Source organism: Acanthaster planci, linkage group LG04 (genome assembly GCF_054643075.1).
Source record: "Acanthaster planci isolate LZ-2023a linkage group LG04, COTS_SCS, whole genome shotgun sequence".
In the NCBI taxonomy this organism is placed as follows: domain Eukaryota; kingdom Metazoa; phylum Echinodermata; class Asteroidea; order Valvatida; family Acanthasteridae; genus Acanthaster; species Acanthaster planci.
The window spans coordinates 5,759,826-5,779,990 of record NC_141780.1 but is presented as its reverse complement, the minus strand read 5'-3'; the positions used below and the strand labels follow the sequence as shown (position 1 = coordinate 5,779,990).

The window sequence follows — 20,165 nt, the reverse complement described above, 5'->3', positions numbered from 1 at the left end:
AAAAGTGGTAGCAGCCAATCACTTTGCCAGAATTGTTTTTAAGCTGTTCATACCTGGATTATAAGGAACGAGTTTACACGTCTGACAACTTTGATTGGTGGAAATTCCGTATACATTATGTAAGATCATGTTGTTCACATTATGCAATTGTGAATAAGTACATATCACCGACGGGGTCCGATTGGCTTATCCGTCAAGTCGGACTCACTGACTGGTGACGTTTAATTTGACACACGTTGTACAATAAAGGCTATCAAAATTAAGGCTGCCGGGCCGAGCGCGAAGACCGCGGTATGGGCTGAAGGAATTTTTAGCGTAAGTCCGACTTGATTCAAGTCAGGGCCGAGCCCAACGACCGTGTTGTGGTGCGTACCAGCTGAAGGAATGGCTAAGGAAGAGGAACGTAAGTCCGACTTGATTCAAGTCTAGCCATGCACTCCTCTCCGTACAGCACAGCACGTAAGCGGCAATCTATCTGTCTATCAGAAACGACCGATGGGCGTCGCCTGGGTGGGGAGGAGAAGTTTGATTTGACTGCAGATTGCCGACAAACCAGTCGTGTATTATTCGAGGAATAGAGGGTTTGATTTGGATTTATTTCCATTCATTTCAATAAAGATAACATACGGACATTGCATTTGCAATACAAGTCTGGAGGCCAACAAAAAAACTGTGACCAGGCCACCGTAAATGAGAATATTTAATAAGTACAGCAGATGGGCACGAAAGAGTAAAAGTACTCAAACAAAAGGAAAAAACTGAACTTAAATAGAAATATAAGTAGCGTTTATTTCCAAAATGAGATACATCCATTTGGAAAACATGCAATTTTTCCAATTACCGGTATGAAATACTGAAGAGCTTGAGCAGGGTGTGCCATGTGTCCCTAACCATCTTTTTTTTTACCATGCTGACTCTTTAAAAACTCGTGTTTAGCTGCTCAAAGCTGTAGAAACTGCCAACAGACAACTGAGGATAGGATTCTGAAAGGTAAAGTGGCCAGATATAAATTGAAATAAACAAGAATAGCAATAAATACCTTTTCCATTCAATTACTCAATTTGTGAACAGTTTTGAACAATATGTTTATACATAAGATTTCCACTTTATCATAAAACTAAATTAGTTCCGAGAGTTTGGGGGAATTCATTCAGATATTTTCTGAAGTCCAGTCTGAACTGGCATTTAAAGCCCCTTTCCTATATGTTGTAAGTGCCTTTTAACAAGTGTCTAACCACTGCATGCCTGTTTTATAAAACCGCCGTTTACTAACGCGACCTCTAGCTTTTCCGATTATACCAGGATTGATGACAGTGTCACCTGTTAGAGTGTACCTCTCAAAGTCCCCTCCCCCCATTAAAACGACCTTTCTATGCCATTACAGACCACAGCAAGCGACACAGGGGCCTATATTTCAGCCTGAGAAAATTCCAAATGCACGTTATACTCGAACACCAGAGGGCGCCATTAAAGGGGAACTGTGTCCAAGAGTACTACGTGCATGTATGTTCCAAACCACTGTGGTTTCCCAGCAACACTTCTCTGGAGAGTTTTTGAAAGGCTTCCGGCGTTGAAGTGTAAAACTGCTCATTTTTCATATAACATCTACAAGAATTTAAAATCTGAAATAAAAAATGTTGGCCGATTAAAATGTTTCACATTCAAGCAATTCTTAACATTTGCAGTTACGCTTAAGGAATGTTTAATTTAACATCTCACCAAAGGAGCATCGTGGAAGTTGTCCCTCTGAGAGCAACTTCTTGGAATGTACACACACTTGGAACACGTTCAAATGCAATCCAATATCAAACATTTTGCAAGGGTTCCATATGAAAATTATCAACTTCAAACAGGTTAAACTACCGATACAATGCTTTTTAATGTTTTAACAAGCTGCATCAACAGAAGAAATAAACACCAAAAACCAACAGTCGGAACTATCGTTACATATGGCATTCTAATTATGCAACTGCAAGAACCCCAAGCAAACATTGAGTTGATTATGTTGATTTTGCCATTGAAATGCAGATATAAAATGATTTCATATATGATCAATATATACACACTCAAAAGATAATTTAAAATGCTGTGTTATTTAAAAGCAAGGTGTTAACCGGTAAATATCTTTTTTTTTCTTCCACTAATAAGACAGCACCACACAAACATTTAGCCTTTTTTTTATTTTGCATACCACGCTCCACAACTCACTCCTATGGCAAACCTGCCAAATCAATTTCATGGAAAAATGACACCGACTAATGTTTAAATTGCCCAAAGATGGGGAATAAAGATTCAAACCTAGTCAGATTTCGGCCCTGCAAAGCCTGGCAGATTCTATGGAAATACAACATGACAAGAGAGGCGTCTACAGTTGTAGACAGATTACACGCTTAAGCTGAAAACACTTAATTACAAAGACTTCACAAATACCAAATGCATCACCACTCCTTTTCTGTAGCTCAGCAATAAGAAACATCTGTGTTATTTACATGTGAGTAAATTTTGAAAATAAAGTATATACACAGGGCGACATTTCACTAGAAATGCATGCTTTGCTTTGTACATCTGAGAAATTCATATCCACTCAGAACAAGCATAAGTATTACTATTTGTGCATGTTTAAAATATTGAACACTTGAAAAAACATAACCCCCACCTCCCTAACTCCCACCGGAGCAGCATGATTTTGTCATTTCTGATTGCTTAAAATAGGCAGCTGGATTTGACACACGTTTCTATTTCCTTAGTGGCAGTTAACAATAACTGACTGCTTATGTTTCAATACACTCGGGGATGCACAGTGTCAGAAGCGAAGTCGAGGGTGTTATGAGACCCTCAGGAGTTAAAACATCACATCCTACATCACAGCAGTCAACAATTGTTTTGTTATACCTCTATCTTGAATTCTGTGCAATACTTTCCTCACCTGCAGGTCTGGAATTGAATTGAAATGACGAGTGTCTTGGTCCACTGCTACAAAAGAAAGATGTGTGACGCCCTCGGTACATCGCCGTACTGGTTTGTGTTGGTCACTAATGTCTTGCCTGGAAGTGATATTGTTACATGTTTCACACCCTGTTTATGGGGAGAATCTGTATGCATCTTCAAGATCAGAAGACATGTTATGAAACTTTCACGAAGAAAACAAGTTTGACTACTGACAAAACAAAACTTGTAGCACTTCAACACCTGATCGGATCTTATGCCCCTACACTGCTCCCAGTGCAGTTTACTATTAGCAACTGCATCCACATGTAGGTGAAAGTAACAGAGGTACCAATGAACAGTCTGGTTAGCAATCCCTGCATTATGGATAAGATTGTGAGTCTATGTGTAATATGGGGGTGGTACTATGCATCTTTATCATCCAGTCACATGATCATTCCGGGCAAATGAAAATATAATATTCAAGACTGAGGTATAACAATTACCAAAGAAGACTTGCAGCACTTGAACACCTTAAAAACTAATTAAGCCTGAACCTTGGCCAGTGTAGTAACACAATGAACTTTGTGGGAGCATCTTTTGCATTTGTGTGTGTGAATCTCCTTGTAGAGTGAAACAGTAGACACATACACATGTTAAATGTTCTCAAATGCTAACCCAATCATTAACTTTATGACAAATCGGAAATTAGTTCAAGGTTGGGGAAACAAAAGCTGAGCAAGTAGATCTCAATCATTACTTCCATTCTGTTCGGCTCAAGCTGCGTGTCATTAGAAATACCACTGTGCTAAGCCTCAGCCACGGCTAAACTTCCCAATGATCTGATCAAGTTGACAGGACTGTCTGATCCTCTTCCTCTGCAAACAGTCTGGTCTCACCGTGCTTCAGGGTGGAAAAGTCCCACCCTGCGAGACCCACTTCTTCTACAGCGATCTTGAGGTCTTCTCGCGGGGCCAAGTAGTGCTGGCAAGAGACAAGAACTGGTGAAGCCGTGCTGGTGTACCACCTCTGGCAGGGATGCCCTAAATGTGTCCCCCGTCCCTAAACTTTCAGCAAACATCTGATTGCAAACCTGCATGCCTCAAGCCTGGTTTCCTTATGATCGTAATGAATGCCGACGGCATGCAAAACATCACGGCTCAGACAGTCACAGAACAGATGCTGTATGATGCCATTCCACCCCCAATAAATTAGATAAAGTGGCGGCCGAAACGTGGAAACCTTTTGCTTAGAATGCCTTTTTTAGTGGGCAATGCCACCCCTTAAAGGCAAACTGATACCCCAGTTTGATGTATTTTGCTTATGATCAGCTATTTTTTTGACATTTGGGACTTAATAAGTTAGTAATAAGGGGAAAATGGACAAAATGAATGGTACTAAGCCAGAGAAACATCACTGTGCGCCCTTCATACCAGCATGCATGTTTGTATAGGCCTATTCAGCGACTCAACGCAAACAGTTGGCAAAGTTGAACCTGATCCAACTTTTCCAACAGTCTGCACTTCTGTTTACATGTAGGTTAATCAGAATAAAATGTTTCCATGTCACTATGCATCATTAAGGACGGATCGGCGATGCCCTTTGCGTCTCACATCGATACGGAAACCAGGCTGTACAGAGACTCTCTCGCCACTGCATGCCTGTAAATACAACATAACCCACTGAGCCAAGAGGGTCACATTATAAAAATTCCTTCCTTTTCGTGAAAAGAAAGTAAAGGAACAATGGTATAAACCAATTTATGCAGACATACACTAGCTATTCTAAGGGGATAAACACTGCTTCCCCAGTGCTCTGCCAAATCTACATGTGAAGATCTGATATCTGTGTTGTAGTCGCGACCATCACAAGACCACGCACAAGACCGGTCACAAATAACAGGGTGAACGATGACAAGTGAATGCTTTTTGTTGCAGTTCACGTGAATAGCTTGTGACTTGAATTCAGACTGGAGGTCTTGTGTTGGTCTTGTGAAGGTCTTGTGAAGGTCTTAAGTGGTCTCGACTAAAACACTGTCAGATATAGGCAAGAGGAATGTGAGTTTCTTTGGGTCACTCCACTTCTAAGGCAGACAGCCACCTCTTACAGTCCTACTCTATGACCTACCTCCTTCCCCAACCTAAAGGTGCCCCAGTGGATGGCCACTGACTGCCTAGCCTGGACGTCTAAATGGATTTGTACAGCCTGGGTCGGGTCGACGTGCTGCGGAGCCAGGAAGGACCTAGCAGAAAGACAAAAGGTCAATCAGGGCAGAGGATTTTTACAGGGTAGGTTTGGGAACCCGGTAACCCCAATAGCCATCTTGGGTGGGTGTCTGGGCATCCACGTGATGACACCCACTGAAAAGGCAGAAAATATCCCCCCCCCCCATATGTGCATGTTAAATGTGAGGATGTGAATAAATCAGCTAGGCATATATTCAGGGACTAATGTTCATCTCAGGTTTCTTTCTCCACATATGAATTTGCTTCAGCCAGTTGGAACAGTTGAGGAAAAATGTAAGACTACAATCAACTACGTTACATAAAATGTAAAGGGAACTAGATCTATTGGTACAAGTGCGTTAAGCTGAAGTACCTTGGCTTGTAAGCTCCAATCGGAATAGCAGCTACATCAAATGGGCCGTACCGTTGCCCAATCTCTTTGAAGGCTTTGCAGTAGCCTGTGTCCCCGGCAAAGTAGAAGCTGTGGTTGGGTCCGATGATGGACCAACTCCCCCACAGGCTCTTGCACCTGTCCAAGCCGGTGCGCATGGACCAGTGTTGGGTGGGAGTGAAGGCAAAGGTCACCTTCGGATGAGTCGGGATGCAGTTCTCCTGCCACCAGTCCAGCTCAATGACGTCCTCCACCCCGGTCCTGGTGAACCAATCCTTCATCCCCAGGGGCACGAACCACCGCAGGTCACTACCAAAGCGGCTGTTCAATGCCTGCACCGTCGGTAGGTCCAGGTGGTCGTAGTGGGAGTGGCTGATGACCACAGCATGGATCCTGGGCAGCTGACCTATGGTGCAGGGCACCGGCCGAAAGCGCTTGTAGCCGACCAGAGAGGCGGGCCCGCAGAAGCTGCTGAAGATGGGATCAGTCAGGATGGAGACACCATCAAATTGGACCAGCAGGCTGGCATGCCCAATCCAGGTCACATTGATGCCAGACGTGGGTGGTGTGTCAATTTTACTAGGGTCGGGAGTCAGCACAGGTAGAGTCTGCTCGAGAACCTGCAAACGTCGAACCACAGAAATGCCTTCAAGTGCAAATTTCCTTTCCATTTGTAGTAAAGCCACAAAATCATAATTGAAATTATCCGCATAGACAAGTTGGAGTCATACTGACAACATTCTGTGATTAAATTAATGACATCAGCCGTAGTCACTGTCTGTTGGTTGGGGCTTAAGTTTTGGTTTGTCGCAGCTTAGCGATTGGGGTTCAAGGTTTGGGATTGGGTTGGGTGTTGGTCTTATCACAAACGTGTTTGAGTTTTTGACACGATAACTGTCATGACTGATACGAGTGCTAATTGTGAGATTCTTTCATCACTAACACACTCGGGGGGGGGTTGTTGAACTATGAAGCTGCAAGATAACATGGATTGATTCTAGTCCACAAATTTTCCCCAAATGTGACCACATCTGAGGAAATGAGTCACAACCACGAAAGGATGCTATGAATTACAGGCAACTGAAAAAAAACCACAAATATGCACTCAATCCCCAATGTTCAAGGCTTAGCAAAGTCTGTGCTCAACAGCAAAGCTCGTCTTAAAGTATGAATAAAATGTTTTGCAGTACCTAGAATTTTGTCTCAAGGAAGAAGAGCTGAAATGAAAAGTCTAGAAAACATTATACATGTTTATCTAGCAATGAGACTGCATACCTCTTCAAGAAATCAAATTAAACGCATCAATTTTATCTGCTCTTTGGAAATGAAACATGCAAAACAATTACCCAGCACAAGGGGCAAAAAATTCAAACTGGACAGGATTGGGCATCATTTGACACAATGCAATGCTGATCTTGGTGGATTATTTTGCCAACAGTTGACTGATTTTGCTGACTAGAACACAGATTTTGCTGATACTGACAAATTAGGGGGAATTTTTTACCCTCCCTCATCCTTGAGTCTTGGGTAGGAAGGGTGTATTTTTTTGTTGTTTTTTTCCCCCAAGGGTTGGGTATTTGGCCAAAGAGCTAACATGACTGAAAGCTTGCTGGTGTGTCAGCACAGAGCTGTATCAGCAAATTTTAAGGATATTGGTGGGCTCTGATGTTTTCACCTGAAATTCAGGTATGCAGGCAAAGCTCCACAATATATACACGTACAGAGCCGACGTAAAATCCGACAAGGCTATTGCAAGAGTAATTCCATACACACCTGAAGCTTCCTTGCACTTTTCCAGAGCATCATCAGCCATCTCAACCTTGGTATTCAGGGCTGACAATTTTGAGTATGATTTCAAAGTGATATTAACAAATGTAGCCATAGCTCTGTGTTGGACTCAGACTTGCATGTATGCCCCACTCACACAAAATGCATGACATTATCACCACTGCACTAAAAGCCAATCAAATCCTTGTATCTTCAACCAGAATCAAGCTAACAGGATGGGACATACATTTAGCAGGGTTGAGCAAACTATTCCCATTGATATAGTTTCTGTCACTGTTCCATCCATTTATATGTAAGTGAGAAATCCCGCATGATTTCAAAGCATAACCAGAGAATAACTACAGAAGGGGGAATCAGAGGCAGTGGTCCGTGCTCCCTTTGAAATTTTGAAAGGTACATAAGCCACGTACAAGTCACAGTAGATCAGCTTTTGGTGCCCCCAGACAAAAAAAAGGTGTGTGCTCCCTCTCCCATGAAATTTCACCCATGTTACGTGTAACACTGAAATGGAACTGATTATATCCCGAGTCTCAACCTGTTAAGCTGAATGCATTAGAGTTGGAAACCCTGCATGGGACCCACTGAAGCTGCTTCTGACAGGTACAGGTAGCAGGACATACATGTAAGTCTCTGTGTTTAATAGCCAAGTACCTCCTTGGAGGGCACTCCACTGTGGCTGCGCATGCAGAAGAACTTGAGGGCACTGCCCGCAGAGGGCTCCCTCCAGGTGTCCCATGGGTTTACGTAACGGCCGTCGACAAACTTGGACTGCGTGACGTCCTCCAGTTTCCTTGGATCCAGGGTGCCAAAGCGAACCTAGAAAAAAAAAAATTCCCATTGAGAAGAGCTGAAGTGAGTGATGTGTCATCAAATTCTATCATTAGAAATCTCCACAATTTGTTTTTAAACCATGCATTGACAACGTTACTTCCGAGTAAACCGGGGGGGTTAATAATAACAGTTTATGCATTGGCCTCTGGGGAATTATAAGAAAAGCTCGTCCACCATGCACCAAATGGTGTTCCTTGTGCAAAAAAAGACTCAACATTTTTTGCTACTGAAAAGCCTAATTTAAACAAGAAATTTCCCAAAGCAAACGGGAAGATGACACAGAGTAGGATAAAGTCTGTGTATGGCAGGTGTTAGCCTTGTAATATGGAAAGGCAACCCCTTGGTGACACAGAGTTACATTGTGAATCATCCTCATGCAAAATGCCAATTTTTATGCACTGGCGAATTTACCAAGGAAAAACTAAAGGGGGGAGTACTGGTTAACACGCTATCCCATTCACAATCCCTCTTATTTAAGCTAACTATCCAGTCAAGTTAAACCTGGATATTGGATCCCTGTAGTGGAAGATGAATCTAAGGAAGGTTAAAGGTCAACTACAACCAGCACTAGCCTGAGGGATCTGGAAACTATGCCTCTATCCAAATCAGCGGCTCCATGTATAATGCAACTGAGAATGAAAACGTGTGCGCAGAGAATGGCTTTTTCATCCAAGCCACTTTTCCAACTGACCAACTTAGAACCAGGCTTAAGAAATGAAGAGTTCACATGTCAATGGGGGTCTGACACTTGTGGAATGACCCTTGGGTGTTGAGGAGTGGGCTGGACATCAGGAAATGTATTCATTTCCTCGGGTGATACAGAATGCATTTTAGGACCTGTTTAGGACTCATCAGCTGTGCAAGTTCCAAGCTACTCGGGGCAACTGAACTTGAGTTTACAAGGGAGAGGCACAGCTGTGTTATCGGCCGACGCACCGACGCACAGCCGGTAAAAGTGCAGTAGTGAAACAGGAGTGCTGTCCACATACCCAAAAGTATTCAGGCATATGCTTTTGCAGGCAAGGGATAGCTACACTTGAGAAGGTGCTCCCCCATGAACAGATGCACTGTGCCAGGCACAGAAAAACAGTCTGGTGCATGTTATTTGGTATATTTATACCCTTACAACTGCTTTAATAAGTTAACGTTTCCACCACCGAGGAAAAGGGGGGGGGGGAATTCCTGAGTGTGCGGTGACCTATGCCTTATATTACTCTGTTTGGTCCTGCTCATCATCCCTCTTCTTTTTGGTAATTCCTGGGAGTTTTAATCGACTGAGACAAGCTGTTTAGAGAAAATCAAACATGTCATCCAAAACCACAAATTTGTTTCTGAAAATTGATAATCTTCAACCCCTCCCCCCCCAAAAAAAAATTAACAATGAAATGTCGGGCCTCTCCGTGTCATCCAAATATTTTAGTCATGCATGAACTGCACTTGGAATTCCATGTACAGTATCCATCACACAAACACTAGCAACACAATGCTTGCTACACACACATGTACACACATGTAGCTTTGGAACTAAAGAATGAAAGGTGTTGAAAGGGCCAAAGGTGCACACGCTAATGCACCAATTCCACACTTTGACATGCTGAGGCATGCGGGAAAAGACAAACACCATGCAATTTTTGTTCATTTCTGCGGTCACGAAGGCCGGGACGGAAGCGGATTGTGAGCTGGTACACAGCATTCTGTGAACTCCAAAGAATAAACCAAGCTCCATCCAACCCCCACTTTTAAAGTTATATTTTTATAACAGATGGATCATCAAACGCCACTGCAACAGAGCACAATTTTGCACATTGTATTATTGGCCAGCATTTGAAAATGGAGTGTCCACATTTGCCTTGGAGTGATAACAAAGCATCCAAGTTGCTGAGGTTTTAATCTTTTTTACATACATATGAGTAGCAGAGCCAGAAATGACTATTGATAAATACATGTACACAGTTTTACAAAGAAGTGGTTCCCCTTTAAAAATGTTTAGCTTTAGAGTTGTCCTTGATTTTTCTAGTAGTGTTCCCCCTTGTTTATTTGTCTAAGCCCCAGGTTCCCCCTCTATATAATGTAGCCACATGGTCTGGCCACACTCAGTGTAGCAGATCTGCTAGGTACCAGTCAATTTTACATACATGTATTGTTCCTCCTAACTGGAGTGTGGTTTTCTGCTTGAGCCTGAGTCTCCTAGAAGTCAGTGGCGACTTTCTAAACTTTTCTAGTTCATGTATAAAGTAAATTTCTTTCCTCTTTCCTTGTTAAGCATTATCCAGTTTCTAAACATTTTTGCCAGTTTTGTCCACCTTTTTTCTAAAATGAGTTTCCTGATCATTGAAGTTTTCCTTGGCTGTCAATAAAATATCTTTGTCAAGTTTTATGTAAAGAAAGCTTACACTGTCCGCGTATATCACTTACATGCATAACTTCTAGATCTGTATTTCTGAAATTTTGCCCATATTTCTTACTCTTTTTTGGTCTAAGTGCATCAGTGATGTATTAGCATTTTCACCCATTTGCCTCAGAACATGCCTTTTGTTGTCCTTTTGTCCTTAGTTGGTTGTTTATTTGGACATGCCAAGGGATTTGAATACTTAATGAGGTCCATAGGTCAGCCCACAATTTTAGATTTATGACCTGTTAATCCCTGCTCTCAATTGCAGTATGTACATGTAGTTTATGCACAAGAGATTTTGTTGTTTCTTATGTTCTTAACATTCTTTTCTTGTTTTTTACAGACTGAAGTCTGATGTAGGCTCATAAGGTCCATTTGACAGACTGTGCTGGTAAATTAGTTTTGATTTAACTTGTTGGGTTTTTAAGTTCTCCATTACTAAATCTCTGGTTTTGGTCAAATTTTATTGGATTGTCATTGTTTTTTAGGTTCAGAGGAAGTGGTTGATTTTTCATCTGGTTGTTTCTGTAAATAATCCTTTTGCCTTTTGTTTTTATGTCTGTGTCCTTATTAATTAGTTTACCTGCGACTTTTACCTCAAAGATCCTTGGTTTAGTTAGAGATTTGGGGGGTTTTGGTTGTTTTTTCCAAGTTCCCCCTCAGTGTGCCATTTTTCCCCCCTTTACATATACACAGGTAACAAAACAAGGAATCCAGAATGGCCGACACAGGTTGTTCAGAAGATGCCCAGATACCCTTCTGGCTAAAACACTGATCTTGCAAGACAGTTCATGGTTCTGCCAAACATCGTATGTGGACTTAAATTCGTACATGTACACATGTATGTGTAGCTCAGCAACTGCAGGCCCCCCTATGTTCCAATTTTAAAGTGATGATCACAACACACAACAATGCTGAAAACTTCCAAATAGAAACAGCCCTAGGATTTTCAGACGTTCTGGAGCAACAAGCCGGGAATCATGCTTCTAAATTTATGGTAACATGCAGGCCATGCATGTACACAGCAAATTACAAAACACTTCTGTTTGCTAATCTGAGACAACGGCTGGGTAAAAAAAAAAGGATAAAAGTATAACTTGCGTTCTCGTCTCCAGCTAACAACAATTGAGTGTCTGCAACGTCTTTGGATTTTCTGGTAAGCTTACAATGGGCTAGCAATAGGTGAATAACTTCAAATCGTGAAGACAAACCATGATTACATTCAAAAGAGGACTTTTCAACCAATAAAGAGTTCAAATGCATCCCTAGACAATGCCCCTCCCCCACCATAAAACCCACACTGCATTGGGAAATCAGTATCCAGTGTCTGCGGATTGGCAGCGCACATTTTTATTACAAGAAATACAACTGAAGGACAAAATGTGCAGTTTCCACAAGGCAGCAACAAAGACCATTTATACTGAAGACCTGCCGAAAAAAATCTCAAAAGTAATATTTGGCTCAAGCAACAACATGCACAGAAAACAAGCAGTCAACAACAAGATTCAAAGGCAAGTGCAGAGAGAACCTTATCATCACGTAAGAGCTTCTGTCTGCTTGTGTTAATTTCCAGTGCGGACACGCAAGAGCTGTACCGTGCCGTGCTGTTTCTGCATTCGGGTGCGGGGTTCTTGTGCTGTCTCATGACAGTCTGTAGGTGGGATCCTCCTTCCACAGTCGGCGGAGGTTGTTGATGACCGTTCACCTCAGCATCCTCTCCCTCATCTCTGTACTTACTGATGGTGGAGTAGCCGTCCTCAATATACCCCAGGCAGCCCGCCAGGCCCTGGTTGCTCTGATTGGTGTTGCTCAGCCCGTACTCTGCCTGCAGGATGGTGGCCACCCGCGAGATGCGCTGGTCCATCTCTGGGGTCACCTCGCACCTCTGTGGCTGCCTCCGGTGAATGGGTGTATAGCCCGGGGACAGTTTCGGGTCTGGTACCGGTAACTCTCTTGACTTGGCCCCCCCGTCACAAGGATTGGACAGAATTAAGCCCAAACTTGGTTTCACCTGGCTGCTGATTACATGTACGTCATGAGGCTGAAGACTGCCTCCATTTTCATCCAAGCCAGTCCTCTTGTGATGGACAATCTTCTCTGAGCATTGGGACTTGAGTATTTTAGCGTACGGATCCGCAGTGTTCAACGGGTCGTCATAATCCGCATCGATCCTCTCAAGGTGTTCCAGAGTGCTCAGGGGGTCCGAGTTTCTCAACGTCGGGTCCCAATGGTCGCTCCTGTCAACAAACCTACCCTCTCGGATAGTTGCGACTGGACCGCTCAGATCGTCTGTAGCACCTGACAATCTGCCCGGGGAGGCTTCCATCTCCAAGCATTCGAGGGTACTCAGGGGGTCCACATTCAAGACATCCATGGAGATCACCGTAGTTGCTTCTGCTTCAGAAGCACAATGGTGTTTATCCATTTCAACTTGAGATGAGAAGTCATCAGTGCTGAAGGGTCTCAACCTCTCAGTGTGGACCAGGGGTGCCCGCTGCTCACCATGGCCTGCCATGGTTAAGCCAGGCTTTGACACATCTGAGGAAACTCTAGCACAACCATGGCATACATGTACATGTAAATAGACCAATGAGGAAAGCGAAATTCACATGAAATCTGAGTCATCATGAATGATTAACAATGTTTTCCTTGCATTTCTATTTCTTTTATTCCTCTGGCAGCACAGGTGCCAACTGGTTTTGAGAGAGCAAACTGATCAAGTAGCCAAACATCATCTGTGCACAGGTAACCTCTTTAAAGAAGACAAAAATTTGCCAAGGGCAACTACATGCATACAGCTCATGAAAAACATTTTTGAGCTTGTACAAAAACTACGCTGTTATTATTCGTTTCAATAATCACCTCACAAAATAGCGAGGGCCTGACCTTTCAATCCTAGCAGAATCTTTCTCAAAGGCAAAAGAGTGTCTCAGGATCAAGTCCCAATCCTGAGACACTTAAAGCTTGTTTTCCCTATCAACCCCCCCAACTGTTTGACCCTCAACATTTGAGTTTCCAAGTAGGGTATAAACTAAACTTTCCACACATCAGTCATTCTATCACGAACATACCAGTGCATACTTTTCAAACACATTCTTTGACCTTGAAAAATACACCCATGGGTGCCAGACTGGCATCTACATACCATCAAGATCTGTAGAGACAAGTACGTGTACGTGCATACTACGAACGCAGTAAATCTGTCAGTGAACTTATAATTCAATAAAGCCATCAGACCCTCCCACCACAAACTCTTGCCCATGCTTAATTGACAACAGAGGCAGAGAGGGGAAGTTTCTTATCGGAAAGGAGGATTACACTCCCAGCACTTGTCTGGAAATGACATAATAGCCTCTCACAAGATAACAATGGGTCAGACTGTCATGCGGCCAAACAATTAACACTGCATCCCTAAACTGAAACTTGAGACCTCTCCAGCACCATACCCTGCTATCTGAGCATTCTTCAGGGGTGAGAGAATTCAGCTTTTTAGCTGATTTCAGCTTTTTTGGTGTAGATGTTGACCCTGAATTTCAGCTTTTTTTGTACACCTGGTCTGTACAACAGTATGGGAACTTTTTACATTTCGTAGCTGTTTTGCTAGCTGTTTTCAAATTCAATCTTAAGTGGCCACTCGATCACACCCCTGATTCTTAAAAAAAAAAATGGTGGGTTAGGCTTCACCTCTAGAATACATGGTAAGTGACCCAGACAAAAAAAAAGCCGGAAGGTGCCAGAGCCACTTAAAGGAATCTTGCACAATGTACATGTAGGTAAATCAATAGCAACTGTGGAAATATTTCATCCACATAACGTCTGTTTTCACCAGGGTGCCGAACCGAGTGATAAATCAAAAGCAAAAGGCAAAGTGCGGTCTTTCTTATGCAAGCTAAACCTAACTGTCTGAAAGAATGGGCCTTAGAATCTATTTTGTTGGATACGGTCACACAGGATCAACTCGTTGCAATACACATATGGAGAGAATGACATTCAAACGACTCTTTGACAAGACATCAAAGCCTGTAAACCAAGGCTTGTTCTAGTCACTCAACAAGTAAGCACAACCTGTTATATCACTGTCACTTCCTCTCTGTCACACACCACAATTGCTTATGAGCAGTGCAGTAATTTTGAATCTCTGCCAAATATGCCCCCTTCCCCCCCGGAAAAAGTATGATGACACATTAAGTTTCACCTATGATATTCATTCATTTTCTTAACATGCGTGCCACATAAAGGTATGACATACCCCTCACTTTAAACAAAAATGCCAAGAAATTTAGCTTATATATCATACAGGACTTACACGTACGTGGATAGGCTAATCACAGGCATGTGAACACGACGGGATGACAGCAGCTTTTATCTTGTGAATATTTCAGTCACATTCAACAGGTCTGTTGCCGTTTTGTCTCTGACCAAATGAAGCAGGAGAGCTGATCCTGGCCTCCTTCCACGCTTCAACCTAAGAAGCTGACCTCAGAGGCACCAAACATTCATCCACTCAGTCCAATAACACAAAAAAAACTGCGAATCTACAAGAACCTCAATTCTGCGTATGTTCTAATCCCATCAAGTCGCCAAGGTGCAGACTGGTACCGGTGCTCATACCTCCATGTAATGTACATGTAGATGATGAAACCTTGGCTTAGCCAGTTTAGCAAGCCCGCAGACCGCGGCTGCTGCAGACGTACCTCCTCCAGCTCCCAGGAAGCGTCATGATTTCCGACTTCTCCCCGACCAAGAAGTGACAGGAATAGCAAACCTGGCCTGTCAAGCGCTGGGAGCCGCTTTGACATGAATATGCAAGACAAGCCGCAATCCCCCCCCCCTTCCTCCTTCCTTTACAAGTTCTTCATCTGGAGTCTTAACACTACGTTTCCCTGGGGGCATTAAGGGAACAGTGAATCATTTTCCTGGCTGGCTGTGCGCATGAGATTGACCTGAAGCCTTTTGGGCCGTCCTCAATGCACCAGTATTCTCCCTTGGCTCCGGCGGTGGCAATTAAGACACACTTTGGGTTCACTTTAGAGCAGGTTCAATGGTAACTCTCCCACGTTTGTGTGAGAATGATTCACAGGTCAGAGGTCAAATTTAGCCTGCAAGAGTCAGCTTTAAACTTGAACTGCAATACAATGAAAAGGTGTGTCTCTTGTCAGAATTAATCTCTGAAAAGAACATTTATTTAACAAAATAAACCAAGAAAGTGTCACTTGGCGCAAGAAACATAAATGAGTGTGCAAGTACAGGTTCATTGTGCATGTAATTACAGAGGAAGTTACATGTAGAATCATCTTCAATCTCCAAATAATTGGGATTGTAACTTGCAAGTTTTTTTCCTAAAAACAAAGAAATTCAAAATGCAAAGTACTGTATATGTGTTTGAATATGGAACAAGAGCTCAAATTAGACTCTCAACTATTTCTTTAATTATGCAGCTAGGGGTATCCTTTTTACGAGAGGATGACGTCTTTAACAGTGATTTGTCGATTTCAAAACCCTCATATAAAAAAGCTGAAAACTTACAACGCTTTTGTACTGCTCAGACCTGGAGTCTCAGTCTCTATGTTAACTGAAATACTGAGTGACCAACTCTGGCAACTCCCAGGGTCCCACAATACATGTATAGGCCTCTACTACCATATACATGAAAGTAGTACAGTCAGGCCAAGACTCCAAGGAGACCTGTCAGATTGCCTCAACCTTCGGGAATTGAGTCAGACAGCATCCACTGCATCAAGGGCAACCTCTTTCCTTTGTGCACTCAGTGCAAATGAGACTAGAAAAGAGAACTCTTGAACTTGGCTTGTGATATGGCCAGTGCCTTAGGTGAGTCCATCGCACACCGTCCATTCGCTAGACCAGTCACAAGTAACAGGGTTGAACACTGACAAAGGACTTCATGCTTTCGTCACAGTTCAGTTGAATACATGTAACTCGTGACTTGGCTTATGACTGGATGACTTGTGATGGACTCAACCACAGCTCGGGTAATCGAGCCTTCGTACACATTTTATTGACTTATGAGTAAGTGGTGTTGGTTTGGTTGGAATAATGTTACTTTGCACGTGGCTGAGGTCCCACTTGCTTAAGTATCTTGGCTTGACTCAATCCATGCTCCATGCTGCCAAGACTGGCAGCACATGTAAGTTTTCAATCAAATTTGCCCCGTTTACTTCCAGGATATTGAACATTTACAGAAGTGATGACTCAGTTTCAACATTTGGGACAAGAAAAACAATGGGGGCTTACGTTAAAGTGACTTGGAAAAAATTTGTAGGGCTTTTTCTTCTTTTTAAAATAAACTTCTCACACTAGACGGAAAAATGACATATGCATTAGGGTGTAGTGAATTTCAAAAAAGTTTCAATTTTAAGTTCTGAACAGACTAGAATGATGTTCTGGCGATATTTAAGACCTACATGTACCATATTGAAAAAATAAATAAATAAAACTTTACCCAACCTAAAAATTGACTGAAATTTCTCTAAAAAACTGTTAAGTCATGGTGAACTAGCTTATTTTTAAAAATGTTTTCAGCTCTGGTTTCTTTTTTTCCGTGGAGTTTTTCTGGTTTTTCTTTGTTGTTTTAATAAAGTAACTAAAATCAGTGCACTAAATCCTCCCACTTCCTGTGTACATAGCTCAAAACTGTTCCTTCAACGATTTTCTCCTAATTGTCCACTGAATGACTGCTGGCCTGTGGTATGACTGCTGGCCTGTAGTATGACCGCCGGCCTGTAGTATGACCATCAGAGAAGGTAAAGTGTATTGGTAGTTCACTGCCGTGTAACATGCATATCTCCCTTTGTGGTGGTCTACTTTGGAACATTTCAAGGTGATAGAGAGCACCTGCCTCCCATCCAACAATGACATTAAGGCTATCTCCTCCAACAACCATTATTTGAAAGTAGAAACATAGATTGCCTTGGTAAAACATGTATTACCTCTATTTCCTGACTTTGGGGTAATGTGCTGCAAGTGATGTACTCCATGTTCTGCAATAATCACAGTGGTCTTCTACATGTACATGTATGACTGACCTTGATTGGGCAAACTTTGTTATAAATCTTATTTTGAGAAAGAGTTGCAGCTCTTTTCCTGTCGAAGTCAAAAGTACTGATTTTCTCCTTCCAATCAGACTTTCACCATCGAAGATGTTTCCATTCCCTTGCCAGTTTGTGGTGATCAGTTATTGCCATGTTGCCGTCTTTTAATACAATGTGGAAATCACTGAGTGTTGCAGTTAAGTTTGCAGCAGCTGCTCAGGCTCTATCACTATTAATGAGTCCATACCTGCCACAAACTTGGGCTAGTTCTGTGTTTATTTGCTGTATTTTCACACAATGGTGGGGCTCAAATTCAATATTACCGGCGTAGATACCGCTCTTTGTCTCAATCATCTCGCTTCTTGGTGAGGATGAAAAGCCTGTTTGATATGAAGTACATGTACATGGCATGCTCTCAGGTTCCTTTTGGGGTTGTTTCCTGAGTCATTAGTCAATCGTATCTTTTCCTCTCTTCATTTCTCTTTGTTTCTTTCCATGTTATTTTGTCAACTGTTGGAGATATCACAAGTAACTTTTAAGTCCCAATTTCCCTAGAGCTGTGAAAACAAAAATTCAGCTTCTCTTTCAGGAACCTTGTTTTTGCGACAATCCTAGTTTAAACATGTTAAATGGATAAAATTGCAGTCTGTTTTGCAGCTAGATCTTTATGGTGGATTGTGGTACAGTTGTCTCTGCAATCTGGGGAATGGCAAGCTTTCATTTACATGAACCTGTGCAGATATCCAGAAAATTTCAAAGATTGGGCTCATACTCCTTGAATCTCTTAATTTTTGACCTGACATTAGACATACATGTATGACAGAATTTTATTCCCGTTTGCAACAATTCCTAATGTTCTTTGCAACTGCATCTGCATTGGATGTTTTTACAGAAGCACGCTGCCCAATCACAATCTTTTCAGTTGCCACTTGAATATAAATCTCACTCATCAAAAAGTTTATTCTGTCTGGAACATTTCACTTAATTCACCAGACCTCAGTTTTTTATTCACTTGAACTCAGTACTCTTGTCTACAAAAAAATAACATAGGCCTATAGTCTGTAGCAGATCTGGTTCTCTTGGCAAATGGAGCCATCGTGAGCAGTACAACCAGTCATAATTACTCTACGATCTAGTTGGTTCATAAAGAGTACATTGTGTATATTGCATGTAGCAATACGCTCTTGTACAGCCTTGAATGTACTGCTAGTAAAGGCCATTTGCCCAGGATTCAAACCACAAAACATCTCTGGTATAAAATCAACCTCAACAGGACTCTTTGGGCTTGTTTATGTTCAAAGGAGGGGTTGTACATGTGCATGCATGTACTTGTCCATGTACCATAAAGGAAACAAACGGATTCTACGTGTACGTACATCATGTACAAAACTACCCAGAACACCACATCTACATTATATTTGACCTAGCTCATTGGAAATACCACAGTTAGTAAATGAAAGGTAAGATTGCGATACTAAATAAATGAGGAAAGAGTACAGTGTGATAAGAATGCAATAAAGTGCAATTCACAATGACTCTGCTTTTTTAACGGGAAATTTCAATCAATTTTTAGGATAGGCAAAGTTTTTTTGAAATGTTTTTTTCACTATGGTAGGTCTTAAATACTGCTAACTAGAACATCATAGTAGCTGATAGTAAAATACAGAACTTAAAATTCGAACTTTTTCAAATTCACTTCACCCTATTGAACATGTTGAATCATTGAGTAGGAAAAGACCTCCATGGTTGAATGTATCAATATGAATAATGAACGACATACATGTAAGCCTATGACTACGGATGAAAAAGGACTGACCGGCCAACATTACGCCTACCTGGCACGGAACTTCAAATCATGAAAAGCTTGACAGTTAATGTCTGGCAGGTATTTCCTCAGTTGCAGTCCGTCGATTTAAACCTCCATGAATGCCAAAAAAACAAGCCTTGCACGAGCTTACAAAATTACACGTAGGTATACCGTATAGCCAAGGTGGATTCCCTGCTACGTCAGTCGTAATGAAATGAAGACAACGTCAAACCTAGGCGGGGCTAGTACTATTAAGAACTGTATATAGCCTATGTACAAAACCACAAACGTATATAAAACAAATCTGGACTCGCAATGCCCTTAATGATTAAGGGCATTGCGAGCTTATAGAGATCATTGAATCCACTGACGGCCATTTTACCGAGCCGAATACAAAGCTTGCCCGGCAATACCCGCCTTTGTTCTCCCTGGCGTCATGCTGGCTTAAACAGAAGCGAGCCAACCTGGGCATTTTGTATTCGGCTCGGTAAAATGGCCGCTGGTTGGCTTCTATTTCACATACAAAGGCGTTGAAAGTCCAGATTTTTTTTATATACGTCCACGATGTACATGTACATATGTACACACGTACGTATACACCGAATGCCCAACTTCGAATATGTCAGACCCAACTAGTGATGTTGGCCCAACTACTTCTCCAACTTCAAGTTCAGCAGCCGAGTTCTTGAAGTCGAACGTAACCGTCTCGTCCCAGGAAGCTGAATTATTAATTTACAATCGCTCCAACAGACAAGTT

The 20,165-nt window shown here is 42.2% G+C and overlaps 1 protein-coding gene across 8 annotated transcripts; it reads right to left on the bottom strand.

Annotated features, from left to right (window-relative positions):
- Positions 1-764: 764 nt before the first annotated feature.
- Positions 765-20,026, bottom strand: napepld (N-acyl phosphatidylethanolamine phospholipase D). 8 transcript variants are annotated; one of them, XM_022225884.2, is made up of 8 exons: positions 19,932-20,026; positions 19,437-19,519; positions 14,859-15,677; positions 12,081-13,101; positions 7,981-8,145; positions 5,524-6,161; positions 5,053-5,167; positions 765-3,909 (listed from the first exon to the last, which is right to left on the bottom strand). In XM_022225884.2, the coding sequence occupies exons 3-8, from the start codon at positions 14,885-14,887 to the stop codon at positions 3,772-3,774; spliced, it is 2,106 nt and encodes a 701-aa protein (XP_022081576.2). In that variant the 5' UTR covers positions 14,888-15,677; positions 19,437-19,519; positions 19,932-20,026; the 3' UTR covers positions 765-3,771. The 8 variants fall into 8 exon arrangements, with proteins under 8 accessions (XP_022081576.2, XP_022081574.2, XP_022081575.2 ...); XM_022225882.2 differs by having other exon boundaries at positions 19,437-19,603; positions 19,932-20,009; XM_022225883.2 differs by having other exon boundaries at positions 19,437-19,600; positions 19,932-20,008.
- Between the last annotated feature and the right edge of the window lie 139 nt (positions 20,027-20,165).

Coding starts and splice junctions, on each gene's coding strand:
- napepld (XM_022225884.2), bottom strand. CDS start 14,887: ATGCCTGTGATTAGCCTATCCACGTACGT. Junction 13,102..14,858: donor ATTAGCCTATCCACGTACGT/GTAAGTCCTGTA, acceptor TGGTTGTGCTAG/AGTTTCCTCAGATGTGTCAA. Junction 5,168..5,523: donor ATTGGAGCTTACAAGCCAAG/GTACTTCAGCTT, acceptor TCTTTCTGCTAG/GTCCTTCCTGGCTCCGCAGC.